This window comes from Haemaphysalis longicornis, unplaced genomic scaffold, assembly GCF_048455015.1.
Source record: "Haemaphysalis longicornis isolate Haplotype H1 unplaced genomic scaffold, Haemaphysalis longicornis Haplotype H1 scaffold_5, whole genome shotgun sequence".
In the NCBI taxonomy this organism is placed as follows: domain Eukaryota; kingdom Metazoa; phylum Arthropoda; class Arachnida; order Ixodida; family Ixodidae; genus Haemaphysalis; species Haemaphysalis longicornis.
The window spans coordinates 175,633,488-175,653,566 of NW_027526385.1; the positions used below are offsets into that span (position 1 = coordinate 175,633,488).

At 50.3% G+C, this 20,079-nt stretch overlaps 1 protein-coding gene across 1 annotated transcript in view; it reads left to right on the forward strand.

The window, feature by feature from the left end:
- The window catches only part of LOC144140010 (beta-mannosidase-like), a 119,488-nt gene that overhangs the window by 22,758 nt on the left and 76,651 nt on the right, over positions 1 to 20,079 (forward strand). The window contains exons 4-7 of the mRNA XM_077672224.1: positions 2,244 to 2,269; positions 3,347 to 3,547; positions 5,190 to 5,260; positions 19,449 to 19,633. Of these exons, the coding sequence (XP_077528350.1) occupies positions 2,244 to 2,269; positions 3,347 to 3,547; positions 5,190 to 5,260; positions 19,449 to 19,633 (483 nt within the window). The remainder of the gene's footprint in view (positions 1 to 2,243; positions 2,270 to 3,346; positions 3,548 to 5,189; positions 5,261 to 19,448; positions 19,634 to 20,079) is intronic.

Genomic DNA, 20,079 nt, shown 5'->3' on the forward strand with positions numbered 1-20,079 from the left:
GAAATCTCGTGCACGCGGGGGTTTTTGCTTTTCGCCAACCATCGGAATCTTTGTAGAGTCACGTGTGTGAATTCAAGTGACGTCGCATGGCCAATTGTTGGGGTGTTGTTTACAGCTTTGCTTTCCAACCAGCTTCACATCATGAATTGGAGCCAATTTTTTTTGTCCGATTGGCAGCCGCCAGCAAAAGTCGCCGCCAAGAAATACGACTAGGCGCATGGAGTGGGCATGCACTTTCATTTCACCGCTTAGCTTGCATGCTAACGCGCAGTTAACATACCTGTGCGAACTTTTCCGTGCTAGCCCATAGCATTCACTTAGGTCTATATTGACTTTCTGTTGTGTGAAATCGGAACGTTTTAACACGTCTTTCGTTTTTTCATTTAAAAATTGCTCGCTATCCAGCTCTGCCAAAGTGGATATCTGGCAAAGCTGTTCTAAACTCCTACAAATGGTGATGGAGGAGGGTGTGAAATGTTTCTGGTCGTCTCGGCGGGCTTGTCGGTTGCGCTGGTCTAGTTTCACTAAATAAGGGCACAGAGTATCGCAACTCTTTCCCCTATTGTTTAGTGCTTTCGCAAGATCACTAGTCAGCTCGCATTAAGTTACATTTGTTTACTTTGTGCCGGTTCGTGGTTGCCGCCTTTTTGTTGTTTATTCGTTTTACTCGGTCAACTCTGGTAGGCTTAGCTGGTCCTACCTGCTCTGCTGTACGCGCCACTGACGTCCTTCCGAATGTGAATCAAAGATTACGCGCGTTACGGCATTTCGGCAGTAGAAGTGCATTTAAAGATGCCGTTTCGCTGCATCATTGGTAGTGTTCAATTCAATTCGAGTTTATTTTTCCACAAACTGGTGTGGTTTCCCTGGTATAAGCTGTCTTAGCAGCTTGAGAAAGCCCTGGAAACCACATCCAAGGCAATAGCAGCGAGCACAGGAAAGTGTAATGAAATTCTGATTAATTAATCACGTAGAGTAACACAAGAAGCATATCATACAAACTGTAGGAAAATACCACGGACAATGAATATTAAGCTACGTAAGTTAGCAAGATGTGCAAAGGTAACAGTGCATCTACATTCTTCCTACAGGTACAGTATAAGAAGTAACAAATACTAGTAACGCTTTATACCAATCACGAAGAAAAAAATGAAATCTGAACAAAAACATGATGAGAAAACACACAAGACATACCTAAATTACGATGTAACAATTACAAGTACAGGATAGTAAAAACATCAATACCACGAAAAAAACAACCATGTACTTAAAATACCAGTCCACCTGAGTGAAAAAAACTACGTAATTCTTTTTTTTAGCTATCTTTGTATGTCGATATTTATTGAGTAGTATTGGGAGATTATGAGATAACGATTGCCACTTATAATCTGTTCGAAAAAAAGGTATATGCCATAAAGCCGGATTACGTGTGTTTATTATGGTGCTGTGATCTGTCAGTCGTGCTAGTGATTTTAAGAAGGAAATCGAGGATGTTGATGAAAACAGCATTTTCTGTAGTAGACATGAACCATAAAGACGGTCAATTCTGATAATATTGTATATTGCGAAAAGATGCTGTGTGCTCTAGGTACGTTCAATATTTTCTATATAACGCATCATCTTCTTTTGAAAAACGAGAAGCCTGTTTATGTTACTCTGCGTCGTGGTCAAGTAAAGTAAGCTGCAATAACTTATCTGTGAAAAAAAGGGCGTAATATATTTGTAGCTTAGCTTTCAGCGGAAGACGACCTCTACAGCGAGAGACCACGCCAGTAACCGCGGAAAGTTTCTTAGTTAGATGGTCGATATGTGTATCCCAAGTCAAATGAGAGGACAAGTATACACCCAGCACCTTGTGGTCACTAACAATTTCTATTGGTTTATTATCAAGGAACACGTTATATGTTTTATTCAAACGACGCGGTAGACGTTAACAAACGAACCGGTAGAAGTTGACGGCGAGGCCGTAGATGCCGCAGTCTAGCTACACTTCTGAACTACAACGTGGCCGCCGTTGCTGACTTATCTTATCTACTGAAACTACGCTCGGCTTCTTTGGCAGGAAATGCAGGGCACTGCCTAGCCTGACGCAGGCGCTCGGCGTCTTCGGCAAGAACTGCTCTGTTTTGTAACAATAGTCCTTATTAGCCTCCGAAGATAGTCTGCAAACACTATTTTTACCAAGCATGGCACTCGCCATAAGAAGCGACGACATCGGCCATCAACGCAGCACGGTCCGGCAGGTGATGGACATCCTCGCGCGGCAACGGCCGAAAACGCCGTCTCCACCGAGACGCGCAGTGAGTAGGCGGCCGTAGCGGGGAGGTCCACCACACACCTCGCTGCCTCATCCCTTCTTTCCCCACCCCACTACTGCTGGACATGATAATAAATGTTTTATCTCTCTCTCTCTACCAGGAACACATAATCGTGGATCCGACTGTTCACAGGCGCCTTATCATCATTAATGCGGCTTAGTGGCTTTTTTTGTGGCGTCATTAAACAAATTATGAGCTATATGTTGTATGCCTGATTAGGCAGACGCGTGCGCTCAGTGTCTTGGGCCTAGGCCTTGGCGCCTTGGCGTTTTTGCCCACGGAATTATTTTTTTGCACATGGCGATGAAACCGTTCGGGTGTAAAGATGAAGGCACTACTGTAAAACATCTTTGCTGTAAAACATTTGTTTTGGCTTTAAAGAACTCAGCGCGTTTTCAAAGGTTAGTTTCCTCCAATTGGGTGAGGTTGTATTTTAGTTTCACAGTACCTCGATGACGCTTGATGAAGAAGGTAGCAATCCTTACCCGATAAAGAACCACACATGTTCCCACGATGTCTAAGCAGCAGTTTTTGCGCAAAAAGGAACAAAGCAACCCCACATCGCTGCTGTCGTGAGAAATTTCTGCATACGGCTGGCGTATCTGCGTAGCTAATACGAGGGTACATAATATATTCTTCTCAATTTGATATGTGCTGATCCGTTGCGGCACCCAGTCTTGCTGTGCGTGTTCTGATGAAGGCGGCATTCTGATTACCAAATGTTACTCCCTCCCATCGTTCACAAGCGCAAAAACAACAGTAACTAAAAAACTAAGCAATCGCTACTGCACAACCTGGAAAGGACATATGAAATGTTTTGGCCTGAGCATTACCGTGCGGTGGCAATGCAGCAACAAGGCCACTTACCTGAGTGATCTCCGAGAAGCTTAAACTACTCTTTCGTTCTAATTTCTTTTAAATATGACTGCGGTCACAAAGTGTGGCCGCCGGCTTGCTCAGTACGCGTGCGAAGATGAATCTACGTGCCACCCTAATTTTGTGTTTCTGAATTGTTCTCAGCCTGGAAGCAACAACATCGAGGTGAGCTGTGAGTCCCCCGTGATGTACGCCCAGAGGAAGAACGCAGAGCGGAACAGGACGTCGTATCAGCTGCAACCAGCGTGTCCCCAACACCAACAGCACGGCCAGTGTTTCGTTAACCTCATCCGCAAAATGCAGTGTTCCTTCAGCTGGGACTGGGGGCCTTCTTTCCCCTCTACCGGCATTTGGTGAGTTGGCAGTGGTGTCTTGCTCTCGACCGATTCCGCATCAATCTTGTTCATACGCGGAATCGCTTGTCTAGCTTAGCCACAAAGACTAGACGTCTCTATCTTACTAAAAGTTATCTTCTTTAACTTCACGAGTAAACATTGTTTCGCGGACCGGTCAACTCACTGGACGCTGTTCTATTTATGGTTTCAGAGCGAGTAGTTTTGTGGCAACACACATCCTCATTCCATACTGCTGTGTAAGGTTCGATTCACGGCTGGAGTCGAATTTAACCTATCGTTTCCACGTATCGTTACCAAAGAGGCTACCAGCGTCTTCGAAAGTGTCTTGCAAAGTCAGTGGGAGGAAGAAGAACCGGCTTCTGCTATAGCACTGCGTCATTTTAAACGGTGGGTCTTGAGCCGGTTTCTTCGAAGCCGCCGGCGTGTAGGGAAACCTACTGCTATGCGTGCACGCTGCACGACCTTCAGCAGACGGATGGAAAGGCTCAACTTACAGCATCTCCGATGAACAAGCTATTACCGTTGCTGGAAGCTTTGGTGAGCCGAACGTAAATGTATGCACGTGGCCGGTGATAAACCGAACTAATACTAACTCTTTAAATTATAGTTCCTGCAATACAAATTAAAACAACAATTAAAGGCGCAGCGAAGACAAAGTACAAGTTTGCTTCATTCGAAAGGTTAGAATCATACTGATACCACTTTTAACCCAATATTCGTTCAAATAAGCGGTATAATTCGGAAAAAACGGAATGGTCATGTTCCCCACTAGCTCATTTCCCGCAACGGCACCTATGATGCCATACCAGCCAGCTCTACGATCAGAGGAGGCCGGCGAAAGCAAACCCAAATTAGGGAAAGCTTATAACCTTCCAGAACGAGCTATTTGTGCTTAAATTTGGGGCACATTCTTTTTATAGGAGTAAGAATGGTGGAATAAACAGTGGAAGTTACAAAAGCACACGTAAACATAGAAGTACTGATGCGTACAGTTGTTGGTTTTAGCTGCTTGTTTTAGCTGCACACTAGCCCGTCGCTTTCGAGTTGTCTTACACGCACTGGCCGATTGGCATAAGCGACGTTGTCTTACGTGACGCTATTTGTCGAGGATATTCTATGTTTCACTAAACGAGTACTTTGTGCAGTAACAAAAACAATCGTCGTGCGAATACGGTCAAAAAGCAAACCAACGGCAGACAACGGTCCATGCATGGGTATGGTAACGCTATCTGGGAAGACTGACGGCAAGCATGGCTGTAGTCGAATCACGCAGTGGAAGTTCGTTTGTATACGCGCGCTTGTGGCGTCATTGCTGACGTCCCGAAAACGCACAATTGGGGAGGGGGGGGGGGGGGCGGGAAGAATCAAAAGTTTAACCTAAAGTGATCAATTTCTCAGTGAATGCGGCAGCATTTGCTGCCGGAGATGCGCTGGGAGCACTACAGAACACAAAAAACACGACAAATTTCGAATAAAACAAACTTCTATTCTCTCCTATTGGCTTTAAAGCAGACGCAGTGCTGAGCTGTTTACAATAACCATCTGAGACATTTAAACCTTAATGAGCAATGCTTCTTTTCGATGTGCTGGCTCGAGTCTTTATGGAAGCGGTTGCCTAATAATGCCCTTTTATTTACAGGAAGCCAATTGAGTTGCAAGGATACAGCGGCGTTGTGATCCGAGATGTTCTTGTAACCACTCGAAAAGATGGTACGTTTAAAAATGGCATATGATACGGTCAAATGTAGCTGTTTTTGTGACTCCTTTGCTCGCACCTAAACATTCACAGGTCCCGTAATTTACAAAACATGTATTTCTGATTTAAAGACAAAAAATGAGCAGTTCGTGAATCCTTTCACCACGGTGCACCTAAGAGCCTCGGTGGCGAACGTGCGAGTTTGGATCAGTTAGGCATTTTAACAACAGCTGAGAGCCCCACTTGGGGGTTTTAAGAATTTGATATTTTGCAAGGTGCATAAATACTCCAGTTCTCGTTGCTCTGAGGAGAGAGTGAAGGGGTACTCCGAACAAATGCACGCTTGTTATGGCTTTTATTGGCGAAACACAGCTATGGCACACTGACACCTTTGAAAACAAAGTTTTTATTGCTGGTTTTAAAGGCATAAATTGGAAGCCACACAATTCCAAGCTCGTGATGGCACGTACCAGAGTACAATGAATAGCGATATTCCAGGCGGTTCGCCAGAAATGAAAACTACAAAATGCATCATAACCAGTGTGGCCAATTAAAACTGAACCGAAAATCGGAACAAAACCATAATTTTCGCCCAGAACCAGAACCGCTTCGATCCCGTATTTTTACGGCCATTTTGGAAGTGAACCCACAACGAAACGGATCGGAGGAAGCCCTCCCGAACGTGTTTCGGAAACTGTTTTATATACGAGATTGCAAGCAGTGCAGTATGGTAAGGAGGTGACAGTACTTCCTCGAAGCAGTGTTTAGAAAAACGGGAGACCGTGCCCAAAGATAACGCGCGGCATCGTCCGTCGACGCTATGCACATCCGGATAGAAGGATCAGAATTTGTGATAAAGAAGTTGATTTTTATCAAGTTATCAATCTCTGATGGCCACCCTTTCTCACACGAAATAGGCGCTTGACACCCCTAATGCGCTCGAAATATTATTTTTTTATTTTTATTTGGACAATACTGCAGCCCAGAATTAGGCCCAAGGAGAAGTGGAAAGATAAAAATATAGCATATCAGGCAAAATGTATTTATACAATCTGTATCTTAGAAAACACCAATAAAAATGGCAAACGGCAAAAAAAAAAATTCTACATGTGAAAAAGTTGATCAATTGATGCATGCAGATTAGGCGAAGTGAACACAGTAGCAGGAAGACTGTTCCAATCGGATATTGTTCGCGGGGAAAATGAGTATTTATGAGTGTTTGTATATATATTTTTTTATTCGAAAGCGGGTGGTCAAGTTCTAGTTAGGGATTGGGGGGGCGGTAAAGAAGGTGAGAGCGTCTACATTCTCTTGTGTATTCCCGTGGTACAAGCGAAAGTCTACAGGGACATAACAGTCTCTTTTTGGTGAGCCCGGCCCAGTCGAGGTGATGCGTACTTCTGGAGGGTCGTGATGTACGGCGGGAGATAGGCTCTTCTCTCCGCCGCGAGCCCCGAGCACTCCCACAGCATGTGCAGCATTGTGGGCCTTGTTGGCGCGTGACACGAGGAGCAGGTCACGATGGTAGTCTCCCAGGAGTTCTCGGGGGGTTCTCTCAGATGTCTTGAGCGTCGGGGAATGAATAAATACGCTGGAACGCTCCGTAGAAGCACTGCCGCTCGATGAAGAAGGGGCTCTTTTATCTAGCGGCCGTGGTAGAAGTCTCCAAAACTATGAAGCGAAATCTACTCGTGGCCTGCGGAGAGAATGTAGCCTCAGTGGATCTGCCTGCATTTTTTCTCGAGGGCGGCGCCGCCGCGTAGGACAGAACCGACTGAAATGTTCTGGAACTTTTTCACACGTCTGACCTTTAGCGACGCTGGCCCCGGTGGGAGAGTGAAAACGCTCTTTTAAAGTGGCTTCTATTTGTATGCGCGCCACTACTTCCGCGCGGCGCAACTTTGGTAACATCGAAGAAATGTTTCCACCGTCTTCTCGATAAACGGCGCTGTTGGTAGGACCGCTCGTGTGTTTTGAACGCGCCCACATCGTCAACCACCACATCACCAGGCACCAGGCGCCCACATCGGCACCAGGGCGCTGCTGACTGGCCAGGAAACTGCATGCGTGCCGGCCACAACATTGCGTCCAGGAGGCATTATTTCGAGACAAAGTGCGGTCTGCAACCGGTTTGCGAGGGGAGTGGAGAACAAGGCGGCTCCGCGTCGGTAACGAAGAGCCGTTGGTGTTATTTTCCTCTTGAAAACAACTACCGAGTGTAAAGATGCGGGTTTATGAGCCACGTATAAAATTATATTTTACTGATGAGTAAAAGAAAGTCATGAAAATTAACGTACCACCGTAAAAAATCATGCTTGCACATTGAACAGCCTTAAAGGAGCCATGAAGACAAAATACAAGTTGGGTTTATTAGGAAGACTGCTTATTCCTGATAACAATGATACCAATATCATCGCAATCTTCGAACAAATAACGGAGATATTAAAGAAAACGTGTGACGCGGTGGTTGTGGTTTGTGACAGGAAAATGAAAGGAAATTCACTGGGGATATTTTGAGCTCGGCAGGGAGCTCACCTGCATACATCCCAGTGCAGGGGAAGGGAAGTAGAGGGGGAGTGATAGGATAAAGTAGAAAGAGAGAGAGAGAGGGAGAGAAAGGTATAAAGAGAGCTGTCAGTCCTAGAACGCTGTCAGTCTGGGCACACCAGTCAATCACTGCACTCCGGGCTACAGCCGCTGCGTGAGGCCAGTCGTCTCCAGGAAGTGAAACAGATAAGTGAACACTTCCCGTTGGGTTGCGGCAGGTCCCTTCGGGAACAGAAGGTCCTCCATGTCGGCGCTGGGAAGGCCTCGACGCTGGAGCGCTCGGTGGAGCTCTGCTCTCGGGCCCGCGTGGTGGGGGCAGAAGCAGAGTAGGTGCTCGAGCGTCTCCAGTTCGGAACAGTCCGCACATGTAGGGGAGTCCTTGCGGACGTGTCGGTGCAGACGCTCCGCCACATTGCAGCAGTTCAGCCGCATGCAGAGAAGCAGGCAGCGGGCGTCCCTGCTGATGCGTGCGGGCCACGGTCTGGGCGCCAGGCCGCTCACGACCCGAGGGTCGGGGTGCATCGTCTGCACCATGCGGGCCAGGGCAGTGCGGGCCTCGTCGAACGCGGTGACGTCTTCGGAGACTGGGGTGCCCTCCTGGTGGGCCTCCCTGGCGCGGGCGTCGGCGTCTTCGTTGCCCCGGATGCCACTGTGGCCCGGCAGCCAGTGGAGCCGCAGGTCGCAGCCTTGGGAGGCCACAGTGCGCAGCTTGATTGCAAGGGAGCGCTCCGGGTAGCCGCTGCTGTTGGTGGGTTGATCGGCCGCGTGCAGCCGCAGCAGGGCAGTCCTGCAGTCCGTGAGGATGACCGCCTCGGGGTGGTTATGGGGCCCCCCTTCGAGGAGGAGGTCGGCGGCCAGGTACAGCGCTGCCAGCTCCGCCCGTGTGGAGGAAGTGGGGAAGGGCAGGCGGCAGCTCCGGCTGGCTCCCAGCTCAGGCACCACGCACGCAGCCGCCCCCTCGCACGTGCTGTGCTTGACGGAGCCGTCCGTGAAGAGATGCAGGTAGCTGCTCAGCTCGTCCTGCAGCTGGACGGCCGCCTCTTGGCGGATGGCCTGGGGTGGTGTGGTCCGCTTGTTGCGGACCCCGCGGAGGGTCGTGTGATCTGCAGGGCCTCCCCGGTGTCTGGTTGTGGCGGCTCCAGACAGGGTCGGTTCGGAACCTCGATGCCCTCCTCGAAGATAGTGAGCAGCGCTCCCATGTGCGAGTTGGGCCGGCTACGGAACCTCTGCAGGAGCGGAGCCCCGTCACGTACGGCCAGCAGACGCTAGATGTGCCGCAGCCCCGTCTGCAAGGCCCGCATCTCGATGGGCCAGGTGCCCGCCTCGGTGTAAGTTCCCGCAACCGGCGACGTGGAGGGGAGGCCCAGGCAGAGGCGGATGGCGTGGCGTTGGTCGATCTCCAGCTCCTGCCAGCGTCGTGGTCCCAGGTAGGCGAGTGGAAGCGTGTACAGCACAGCTGCGGAGGCCATGCCGTGGAACACGCGCTGCGCCACTTGGTGTGAGCAGCCATTGCCTCGTGACAGAAGCTGCCGCACCCCTTGGAGCACCTGTGCGCTGCGTGCCCGGAGGGCCTTGACAGCGGGTAGCCATGTGAGCCGGCAGTCAATGAGCAGCCCCAGGTACTTCACGGTCAACCGTCAGGGAAGAGGTCACCCGTTGAGTGTGATGGGCGGTGTTGCCTGTCGAGCCCTCCATCCTCCCGGGTGCAGCATAAGGGCCTGCGTTTTGGCCTCCGAGAGCTGCTGGCCACGGCTCTCGAGGAAGACTGCAACTGCGCCCAGAGCCTCCTGGAGGCATGGCTTGACTATGTGGCAGTCTTTGGTGGGGCCATGGGTCCAGAGTGCCACGTCGTCAGCATACACCGCCACCTCTACTGGGTGTCGCAAGCCTGGAGGGATGCAGTCGGGGATAGGAGCCGGCACCAAGTTGAAAAGAAACGGGCTCAGCACGCTTCCCTGGGGCACCCCGGAGCGGACGTCTCGAGGACTGCTGGTCGCCCGGCCTACCTTCACCCGCAGGGTCCGGTCACACAGGAACCCCCGGATGTTGCCTCCTAGGCGCCCCACAACACCCATGCCATCCAGGGCCTCCAGGATGGCCCCGTGGGCAACCGTGTCGAATGCCGACTGCATGTCCAGCAGGAGCAGGAAGGCCACCTCCTTGTCATGGCGGGCCTGTTCCAGCATGGAGATGACGTCCCCCAGGGAGTCAGCCGTGCAGCGGTGCCGCCTGAAGCCGCTTTGCTGCTCCCGGAAGACGCCGCTGTGGTCGGCAATCGACTCGAGACGTGCCAGGGCTGCACTCTCCATGACCTTCCCAGCAGCCGACGTCAGGGACACGGGACGGTAGGACTCTGGCTCCATCGGGGGCTTGCCGACCTTGAGAATTGGCGAGATGAGCCCCACGAACCAGGGTGGAGGGAGGACACCAGTCCGCCAGACCCGATTGAACAGTCGCAGAAGCGGCTCTGAGTCACGTCCAGGTTCCGCAGCATCTGGTACGTAACCCCGTCCATACCAGGAGCGCTCCGCCGCTTGGGGCATCGATTCAGGGCGGCCTGCAGCTCACGGAGCGTGATGTCCGTGGAGCAGAAGGACACCACTTTCTGGTCGTGTGGGGCGGCTGGCTCCGCGTCGGGTGAGGTCGCAGGAACTGGAGGCGGGGTTTGAGCGGCCTTGGCAAACTGGTCGGCGAACAGCTCCGCCAGGGCCCCTTCTGTGATGCCCAGGGATATGGCGACCGCATGCAGGGGACGCCGGCTGGTGGTGGTAGGCCCCAGCAGAGCCTTAAGGATACGCCAGGCTCTGCCCGGGTCCTTACGAGAGTCCATGGACGAACACAGCGACTCCCATCCCTACCTGCGACCCTGCCGTGCCCGTCGGCGGCATTGGGTGTCCGCCCGCCGGTACTCCGTCCAATCCTCTGGGCGCTTGCTTCGCAAAGCCTTCCTCTGTAGCTGGTTGCGGCGGGCCCGAAGCCGTAGCAGCTGCATGTCCGGGAGTGGCGTGCAGAGAGGTACCTCTCCCCGTACCGTTGCCTTGTCGGCGCTCCGCACGACTGCTGCGAGGAAGTCGACTTCAGGATCCTCGGTGCATTTGGTCATTTCTTTGCGGAAGTCGACCCAGCTAGTGACTGTGTAAGCCCTTGTGTCGGCTCGCTTGCGGTGGTTCCCAAGGGTGACCAGTATGGGGTAGTGGTGAGAACCCCACGTGCTGGCGGCGGTCTCCCAGGAATAGGCGCACCACTTTGTCACCAGGGTTAGGTCGATGCATGACTGCTGGACCGTGCCACTGCGACGACAAGGGCGGACGAAAGTAGGGCTGCCGGTGTTGGCCACGTGCAGTCCACAGGTGGTGATGGTGTCTAACAGCTCTCGTCCCCTTCAGGTGGCTCGATGACTCCCCCAGGCAGGGTGATGTGCATTGAAGTCGCCGCACAGTACAGCGTCCGAGCCCAGGTTTGTGCGCAGCCGGCACAGCGCCACGGCGTCCCATGGTTTCTGCGGCCGGATGTAGACGCTGACCACGGTAGTGTCCGTTGTCCCATGCGTGCTGCCACGGCGGCACACTCCATTGGGCCGTCAGCAACTGGGGCCAGGTCAAGAGGAGCACTGTTGAGGGTGGCGCGCACATAGACCGCTGCCCGCGACTTTCCCGGTGGGTGGCTGGCGTCGCGGCACGGTGTGCTGCTGCAAGACCTCAGGCGGCAGCTCGTGGCGCTGAGATGGCACACGTAGCCCGGCAGGCGCGGCGTGTCGCTATAGATGCAGCCGCGACGGCCTAGCCAATTTTCCGCAACTTTTCTAGGACGTCACGGAACCCTGTTTGTGCAATTGGCGGCCGCCTAACTGAGCTGTCGCGACCACACATGACTGGGCGTCTGTAATGGGGCCTCTAGTGCCATTTGACCACGTCAGTTGAATGCTAACGTGCAGTTTACGCACTGAAAGTTATATTTTATTGTTTGCCCGTATGACGTCATTCTTGCTCACAACACGTAACTGTGGCGCGAAATTTGAAAGTTTTTATATACTTGTTGCTTTTTTCTTTAAAAACATCTTTTGTGGCTGTAATGGAGCTGAGTGAGATGCGGAATCCTAGTTGTTTCTAATTAAACAAAGTTGTATTTTCTCTTCATGGTTCCTTTAAGTGTCCCTGCGATAATTTTATTGCGCTTCAGATAGTTTTCTAATCCTTGGCCTCCCATCGAAAACATTTTGCTGTGGATCGTACAGCTAAGCTAGCAACGTCAGAGCAAAAGAATTCTATATTGTGAATTTCTTTTTTGTACTGACTGACGTGGCAGAGAAACGAAAACGCAGCCCTATAAGAGTAAAACACAGAAACTCGTGTTTTTCTCGAAAACCATTTGAATCCGTATGATCGATTCGAAAAGGAGAAAAATGGGGCTCCCAAACCGAACCCAGAACCAAACGCTGAAGGCTTGAATCCGAACCACAACCCAAGCCGAAGAAATCCGGTTGGACATCCTGAAGCTGCACCTCTCGTCCAAGAGACAACTTGGCGTCATGTCCATTGAGCAATCAATACCTTGCGCACATTGACCCATCCATTCTGATGTGACGCCCCTAAAGGGGAATAACGTTGCGTTACCTAAGGTGGCTCCGCACAGCGTTGAGGGGGAAAGAAGTAAGGCCGGATTGGCTGAACAATTGAGGTAACTGCCAATTTTGACTCCTGCTGATGCGCGCACCCGACGAGCTGCTGCGGCACGGGAGAAGTAGGGCAGGTAGGCGGCTTGTGCAGGAATGTTAGGAAACTATCGTTCTCGTGTGCGGGGTGCATGGGGTGGACGTAAACCGAATGAAGTCTTGAGCCGAGCTGCGCATATTCTGTAGCGCTGCGAAGACGATACCGAACTGCAGGTACGGGCCCGGTGATTAGCGTAGATGAGAAGTGCAGGAGGCAGCGATCGCGTCGTCTAGATCTGGGACGGGTATGTGGGAATTCGCGGTGGGATGTGGCTTCTTCGTACGGAAAAATGGTCGGAGATGGCGACGTTAGGGCTTGTCTTCGGGCCCTATTATACCCGTCGCTTGTGCACAAAGGAAGTGTTTTATTGGCGATGGCGTCCCCGTACCAAGCTCCGTCGCCTTCTTCATGCAGTGGTAGCGTGGTGAAGGAGAGGCGAGCAGGAGAGCAGGCTTGGTGTTGATGACAAACAGCTGAGAGCAAAATTTAACTGATTTAATGCGTGCCCAAACATGAACAGCGACGATACGGTTCCAGCTTGGAGTCGACGGGAAGGCCAACGCTCAGTCAATCTCCAATGCCGACTGATATCAAAAGGGGGGAACTTATACACAGAAGTCTCAAGTTATCAGCCTTTTGGCGCTCTTTGCGCACGAATAAAAAAGCCAAAACACACAAGAACACCCTTTCCCGGTCCCGGGACACCTGGTACACGTCGCGTCTGAGAGAGGGAGAAAAAGAGATCTCAGCCAGAGGAGTCTGTTCGTAGAGTACCGTCTCAACACGACGCCACTAGAAATGGTTTGTTCATGATTTTGCAACTTTCGTGGGCAGGAATAGCCGTCAACACGAGCCTGCGCCCAAGCACGCTCTGGGTGTCCTCACTCGTTTATGTAGGGCGGAACGTCAACATATTGCACCAAATTTGTACAACGCGCCCACAGAGTAGCGGTGAGCTGAATTTTAACAAGAATGCTGGGCTTGTTAGGGAACAAAGGCACTGGGCTGATCATTGCTCGCTCCGCGAGCATTCTTAACGCCTCAACCATCGCAGCCGGTGCCTGAACGTAAGCATGGGGCTGTCCCCGAGGAGTCGGCTATTGTTCACACGCGGAGTGGCATGCACGTCGGCCCTCCAATGTTTCTGGGCACATTGTGAGCTGCCGCTGTTAACGTGCGATCGTCCCACTGGTGCGGAGAGACCGCGCTATCTGCCTCCGTAGCTTACCACCATACACAAAGTACCTGGTCGTTCTTGTTCCAAAAAACGCTTATAACTACACTTTTCAGACAATTACATTGCAAATTGAATGGAGAAATTCCTGTTAACCAGTGAACTGTCATACGTCAAAGCACCATCCGGTTTTGCACTACGTGCTGCTTTTGTTTTACAATTGTGTTTTATTGTGTTCGAATTTATTCCATTCGATTTTTACTGTGAACTTTTTTTTTAAAAAAACAAGGATGTGCTTGTTGTAGTATGGCAGTGACAACCTGAAATGCACGAGATTTTTCTAATCCCCCTACATGCCAAGGGGGTCGAATACTGATGACATAACACCAAGCATGGCTTCGACGACCAATGAAGTTGAAGAAACATACCTAGCATTCATCCAATTTTCATTGTCTATTTTTAGGGTCATAAACGTCCGCAATCTAACTTTTAATGATTAGTCGCTGGTGCGCCATTGGAGATCGACTTTCAAATACTCATATGTAACTCTTTGAGGGAAGTTATTATGACGGTAAAGATGTTCTGCATTAGGGCTCCAGGACCAGCGGACGAAAAAATGAGACATCAGAAAAATTATTTCTGAAAGACAAATGAGGAACGGTTTGATTTGGCCGGAACTATTCATTAGAAAGAGAGCATGTGCGTTACTACCAGTCATGAAAAACGTTTTCTGAGGGAGGTATCAAGAGATGGGAGTTGGTTGGTTGTGGTATCGAGTTTCCAGGAAGAGTGCAAAAGTCTTGAGAAATAGCACAACAACGACTTCCTTAGCGCATGACAAAGAAGTCCTGGTCTAGTACTATGTCCGGAAGCTCTATATGGCGTTTGAGATCACTTTATTGTTGCCACGGCTTGGGCCATTTTCAGGGCGACTTCAGCGTCCTTCCGGTGACCTGGGAAGGATGCTGACGCAGGTCTCACTAGCCACCTGGGCTAGTGAGACCTGGGTCATAAGGTCTATGCTGAATAGCGCGGCCTCCCACGGCGCCTCGTTCGTAATTTGTAATAAAATGGGGTGCTTTTTAAGAGCTTTGAGGGGTTGTTCTTCACCGGACCAAATCACATGTGATAGGTCTGCATATTTATGGCAAGGCATCGGTTAGAGTGCAACTCGGGGTAGTTGAGTGATAGGAGGGCGGGCGTGGGAAATGTGGATGTTTGAAGTTGGCGCCATACAACCGTGTGGCGGCGGGAGAGGGAGGGGTCGGGTGATGGGAAGCGAGCTCTGGACAGTAGGTAGTGATCGTGTACCGATCGGTAGGTCAAGAGACGGTCCCTATGGGAAAATGATTGAGGATATTCTGCAGCGTCACTGGGCTCTCGGATTACCAGTTCTCGAGCAACCTCGTGTTCCAATTCATTTCCTGGGAGTTATGTATATTTTTGTTTCTGGAATTGGCGTGCCTGCAGGAGTAGACGTAAAGTTCAGGGGTCAACTCGCCCGTTGGAGTAATTGGTAATGGCCCATTTGGAGTCGCTTATTATAGTAGTAACATTAGGGCTGGAAATAATGGCAAGATCGATAGCCATTTCTTCGCCTACGGTTGGAAATTGAGTAAGGAAGGTGAGGGCGGCTAGTGTTCAGTGAGATGAATCAACTTCGACCGCTGCCATGGCTTCGCGTCCTGGGTATTCTGCAGCGTCCACATAGGCTACTTGTGGGTTGGAGGAATGTTGCTGGTGTAAAGCCTGCGCTCTCGCTCGGCGCCTTTCCTCGTTATGAATCGGGTGCATGTGTTTAGGGAAGGGGTGGATTACCAGTTGGTCTCGAATGACTGAGAGAATATCAAGGTGCGTGTCAGAGATAGTGGGGTGACTGAGGCCAAGACTCTGAAGAATGTGGCGTCCAGTGTCACTCCTCGTGACTCGCTCGAATTGCGAGACGTGTTGGGCTTCGATAATTTCGTCTAGTGTATTGTGTAGACCGAGCGAGAGTAGTTTGTCTGTTTAGAGTGTAACGAGGAGACCTAGGGCGTGTTTGAAAGATTTACGTATCGTAGCTTCAATTTTGTGCGTTTCGCTGGCTTTGAGGTTTAGGAAGGGGGTGACGTATGCTATACGACTGATGACGAAGGCTTGTACGAGACGTATTCGATTGTTTTATTTCACTTGTCGATGGTTGGTAGCTATACGAGAGATGAGTCGTGTAGTCTGGTAAACCCCTTTTTCTAGGGCACGGAGAGTATCTACATTATATCCGTTTGCCTGTATACGGATACCTAGAATCTTGGTGCAGTCAACTATTGGGATGGGTTGGCCGTTAGAGGTAGTGATTTGGATGAGGGAGAGTGGGGAAGGTGGTTGTTTTCCTGGTCTTTTCGGTCGGTGTAGAAGAAGCTCTGATTTTGTTGGGGAGCAGGACAGACCACGAGAGGCAGCATACGCTTCGACGACATCAGTTGCCGTTTGGAGGGTATCCTGGATGTGACCATCAGATCCTCTAGTAACCCACAACGTGATGTCGTCGGCGTATATGCTGTGGTGCAGGTCGGGGATGGCGTTGAGGAGCGGGGGTAGACCTCGTAGGGCCTTATTAAAAAGAAAGGGGTAAAGAACCGATCCTTGGGCGGTACCTCTGCTACCGAGGGGGATGGGGGGCGTAGTCAATTGTCCAAGGGTGAATGTGGCTGTTCAACCCGTAAGGATATTACAAATGTAGTTGTATGCTCGCGCACCGACTCCAGCCGCGTCTACTCCTTCCAGGATTGCCGAGTGGCTAACTGAGTCGAACGCTCGCGTTAAATCGAGGCCCAAGATCGCCTTCGTGTTATTTGTGGAACTGAATCGAGCATCTACTATGTGGTGTTTTAGTTGTAGCATGACGTCCTGAGTAGAGAGATGAGGTCGGAACCCCAGCATGGAGTGAGGGAGCAGGCGGTGCTTTCCGATGTGACTGTTGAGCCGGGTGAGAACGACGTGCTCGAAGAGCTTGCCCAGGCACGATGTTAACGATATAGGTCGGAGGTGATCGACGTGTGGCTGCTTACCCGGTTTTGGAATAAGAACAGTTTTGGCTGTCTTCCATTGAGGTGGGAGTTCCCCCTTCTCCCAACATTAATTGAAAAGTGCAGTCAGGTCGGCGATGGTAGGGTCGTCTAGATTTCGAAGCAGCTTGTTAGTTATTTTGTCGGGGCCCGGAGACGATTTGGTTTGCAGGTGTTGAATGGCGGCGCGCACCTCCGCCTCCGTTATGGGTGCGTCAAGCTCTGGATTGGGATCCCCACAATATCTTGAATGAGTTAAGGTGGGGAAGCAGGAGCGTATTTTTTCTGAATATAATGGAGGAGTTCGGTGTCAGTACCAGTGAATTGATGTATGATGTAGGATACGAGTTGGCGTTGTGTGGTGCATGTGGAAGACGGGTCAATTAGGTGTTTGGAATGTTCCACGTATGTGAAAGATTGAAATTCGAGTTAAAAGCCTCGCATGCAGAACGCCAGTTATGAGTGAGGAGTTGGATGGTGTATTTTTCAATGTCGCGGTCGAGAGCAGCTATTCTCCTTCGAAGGATTCGATTGTGCCGCTGATTAGAGAGGCGTTTTTCGAGACGAGCCTTTGCTTGCCACATGTGGGCGAGTTTGGAGTCAGGTTCTGAAAAATCTGCTGGGATGTCTACTGTTTGAGTAGAGTTGCGTAAGCGTTCGTGTAGAGCTCCTTCCCACCTTGCGAGGTCGGCGATGGTAACGGGTTCAGTGGGGGTTTGATGTCCGGTTTTATGTGCCCTGAATGTGTCCCAGTTTCTTATTCGGCCCTGTTTATTTTGATTGGGACGTATTGATGGAAGGCCCATTTCAATTTTAATAATTTTATGGTCGCTGCCTAGATCGGCTTGCGTGTTAGACAAGATGGGAGAGGGATGAGTGTTTTTTGTGTAGGTGAGGTCAGGAGAAGTGTCCTTGCAAACGCTATTTCCTGAGCGAGTTGGGTTTGCGGGGTCTATGAGTAAGGTGAGACCTTCCTGTTGGCAGTCTAACCAAAGACGGCGCCCTTTGACATTTTCTCTTGGGGTAAAATCGCCTATTACTACGAGGGGATGTCTGCCTGCCAGAGTGATCGCTTGTTTAAAGAGTACGTGGAAACGGTGCTGTATTGGGGGCTGCTATATATGTTTAATAAGAACACACTCTATTCTCATTTACTGGGTCGAGGAATGAGCTGGATAAAAACATGGTCGATGTGTGTGGGAAGGTGAAGCTCGTGTTGTATTACTGGGAGGTTACGATGGACGAGGATGGTCGTTTCACGAGGTCGGGGGTAACTGTTCGGAAAGGATTTGTACCCGGATAATTTTGCTATGCAGCCCGTCTCCTGCAGACAAATGACATCTGGGGGTGGGCCTAAGGTTTTATAGTCTATGTGGTGTTGGAGATTGCACGTTTGCGGCAATATCCCCGGCTATTCCACTGCCAGATAATAATGTTATGTACCTCTATTATCAGAAGCGGCGGAGGTTTATCTTGAATATCTTGAGGTGTTCCCTCGGTAACTGAGATGGTCGGATTGGCTTGCGAGGCTGTCGCGAGGACGTATCCTGCTTGATTGTGGAGGAGCTGGGTGGAGCGCTCTGATGCTGTTTCAGAGTGCGAGCGCCACGTTGGCGGTAGCATTCTAGCCGTCCCCGCTCGTGGGTGACCATGCCGGAAGAAATGTCCTCACCTTGAACCACGACAGGCTCCATCTTCCCAACGTTAAGGCCTGGGTCTTAGGCGTCGCTGTTGGAACTGGTGCCGCGTGGCAGGCTTGTAGCGAGGGGGCCGGTGCGCCAACGTGTCCGCCGGCGGCGGCGGGGTGTCGTTCGACGTTCGACGTTAGGATTAGACGAGCCGCTGGACCGCGCAAACTTCAGACGTGCTAGGGTACAAGGAAATGGACCAAGAGTTCCAGAAGGCGGTCAGGTGGGTAGCGGACTACATTAGCGACGCACCAGTAATATATTTAATGAGGATGACGTAGATATACTCCACTAGAAATTGAGGGATGGAGTGCATGGCCCGAACATTTCGCAGGTAAATCGACGCACGAGCAGAAAAAAAAGTTAGGCAAATTTTTTTGGAGATAAAATTGCCGGGGATTTTGAACCATACCTGAAAAATGATAACTAAGCAGCGGGAGGAGGGTTCCTTGCAATACCCGGCAGCTGCAGGGCTCACGCTCGACGGGGGGAGGAGTAACAACACCCCTAAACTGCCTGTTTCAAATTAGATCATAACGTATTGGGAGAACGTACTGTCGAGGTCTCCGAAGAAATGAACACAATCACCTCACACTGTTTCTTTTTTTTCAGCCTGTTACTTTTCCATCATCACTATTTCCTTCTGCCTATCTGCCTAATAGTTACGTTTCAGAGGGGCATGAGGAATATCGTATGTAGTGAGGGAAACAAGTTTTGCGGCTAAAGCTCACTACTGCGTTCCCACAGCATAGTCTAATTCAGCAATGCCATATTTGCTAAGTTGTGAGGGCAGGCGCCCTTGCTCCCAGCACTGTTTCATAGGAAGCAGGCTTTCTGTACATGATAACTTCTGTACGTGCTCACGCAGCCACGACGGACGAAACGCTACCCATAAAGCAGAAATATTAAGAACATTAAGAAATATTTTGTCCTGTGCCTATACTCAAAAGAAGCGTTTCGGTGTGAGTGTAGCACTGAAAGTGAAAATAACATGCACATAAGCAATTACAAGTAAAACGAAAGCTTTTGTTTTTCAGGTGCTCTCAACGACGTCAATCAATGGATTGTAAAACTTACTTTGTTCTACGAATCTTCCCCAAAAGAAGGCACCGAGGGAAGTGTCATTACCCTGCTTAATGGCAACATGCGAAAGTACGGATTTACTGTAGAATCGTCTAGACTACATGAAGCAAGGGCGGATTTTACGCTTGCCATACCTAATGTAAGTATCATTTCCTATACAATTTTTGTGAGAGCGTTAGTCAAGTATTATATCACCTTCAGCACAACTGGAAAAGCTTATTATTTAAACAGATTTAAACACATACAGAACAACTGCTGGGAGCAGCTGTTTGAACAGCTGTTTTAAGCAGCTACAAAAAAGGTGAAAGAGACGTTGCCTTGTCCCTGTCTACAGTTCCCCTGCGGGATGAATTATCTGGTTGGCAACCAACACACCTACCTTTCTGCTTTAGTCATCCTCTACAGATCCTGTGATAGGAGCCGGTGTCCGCTGTGCCGAAGAGAGTGACTTTCTTTTGTGAGCTATTTCGTCCCAAGGGCATCTGAGGCGAATAGTGCCATTGCACTGGTGGGGTAAAAACGTATTGATATCAGCTGTGCAAGTTGTGCATCAAGCTACTTCGGTGTAAAGGACTACTTTTGAAA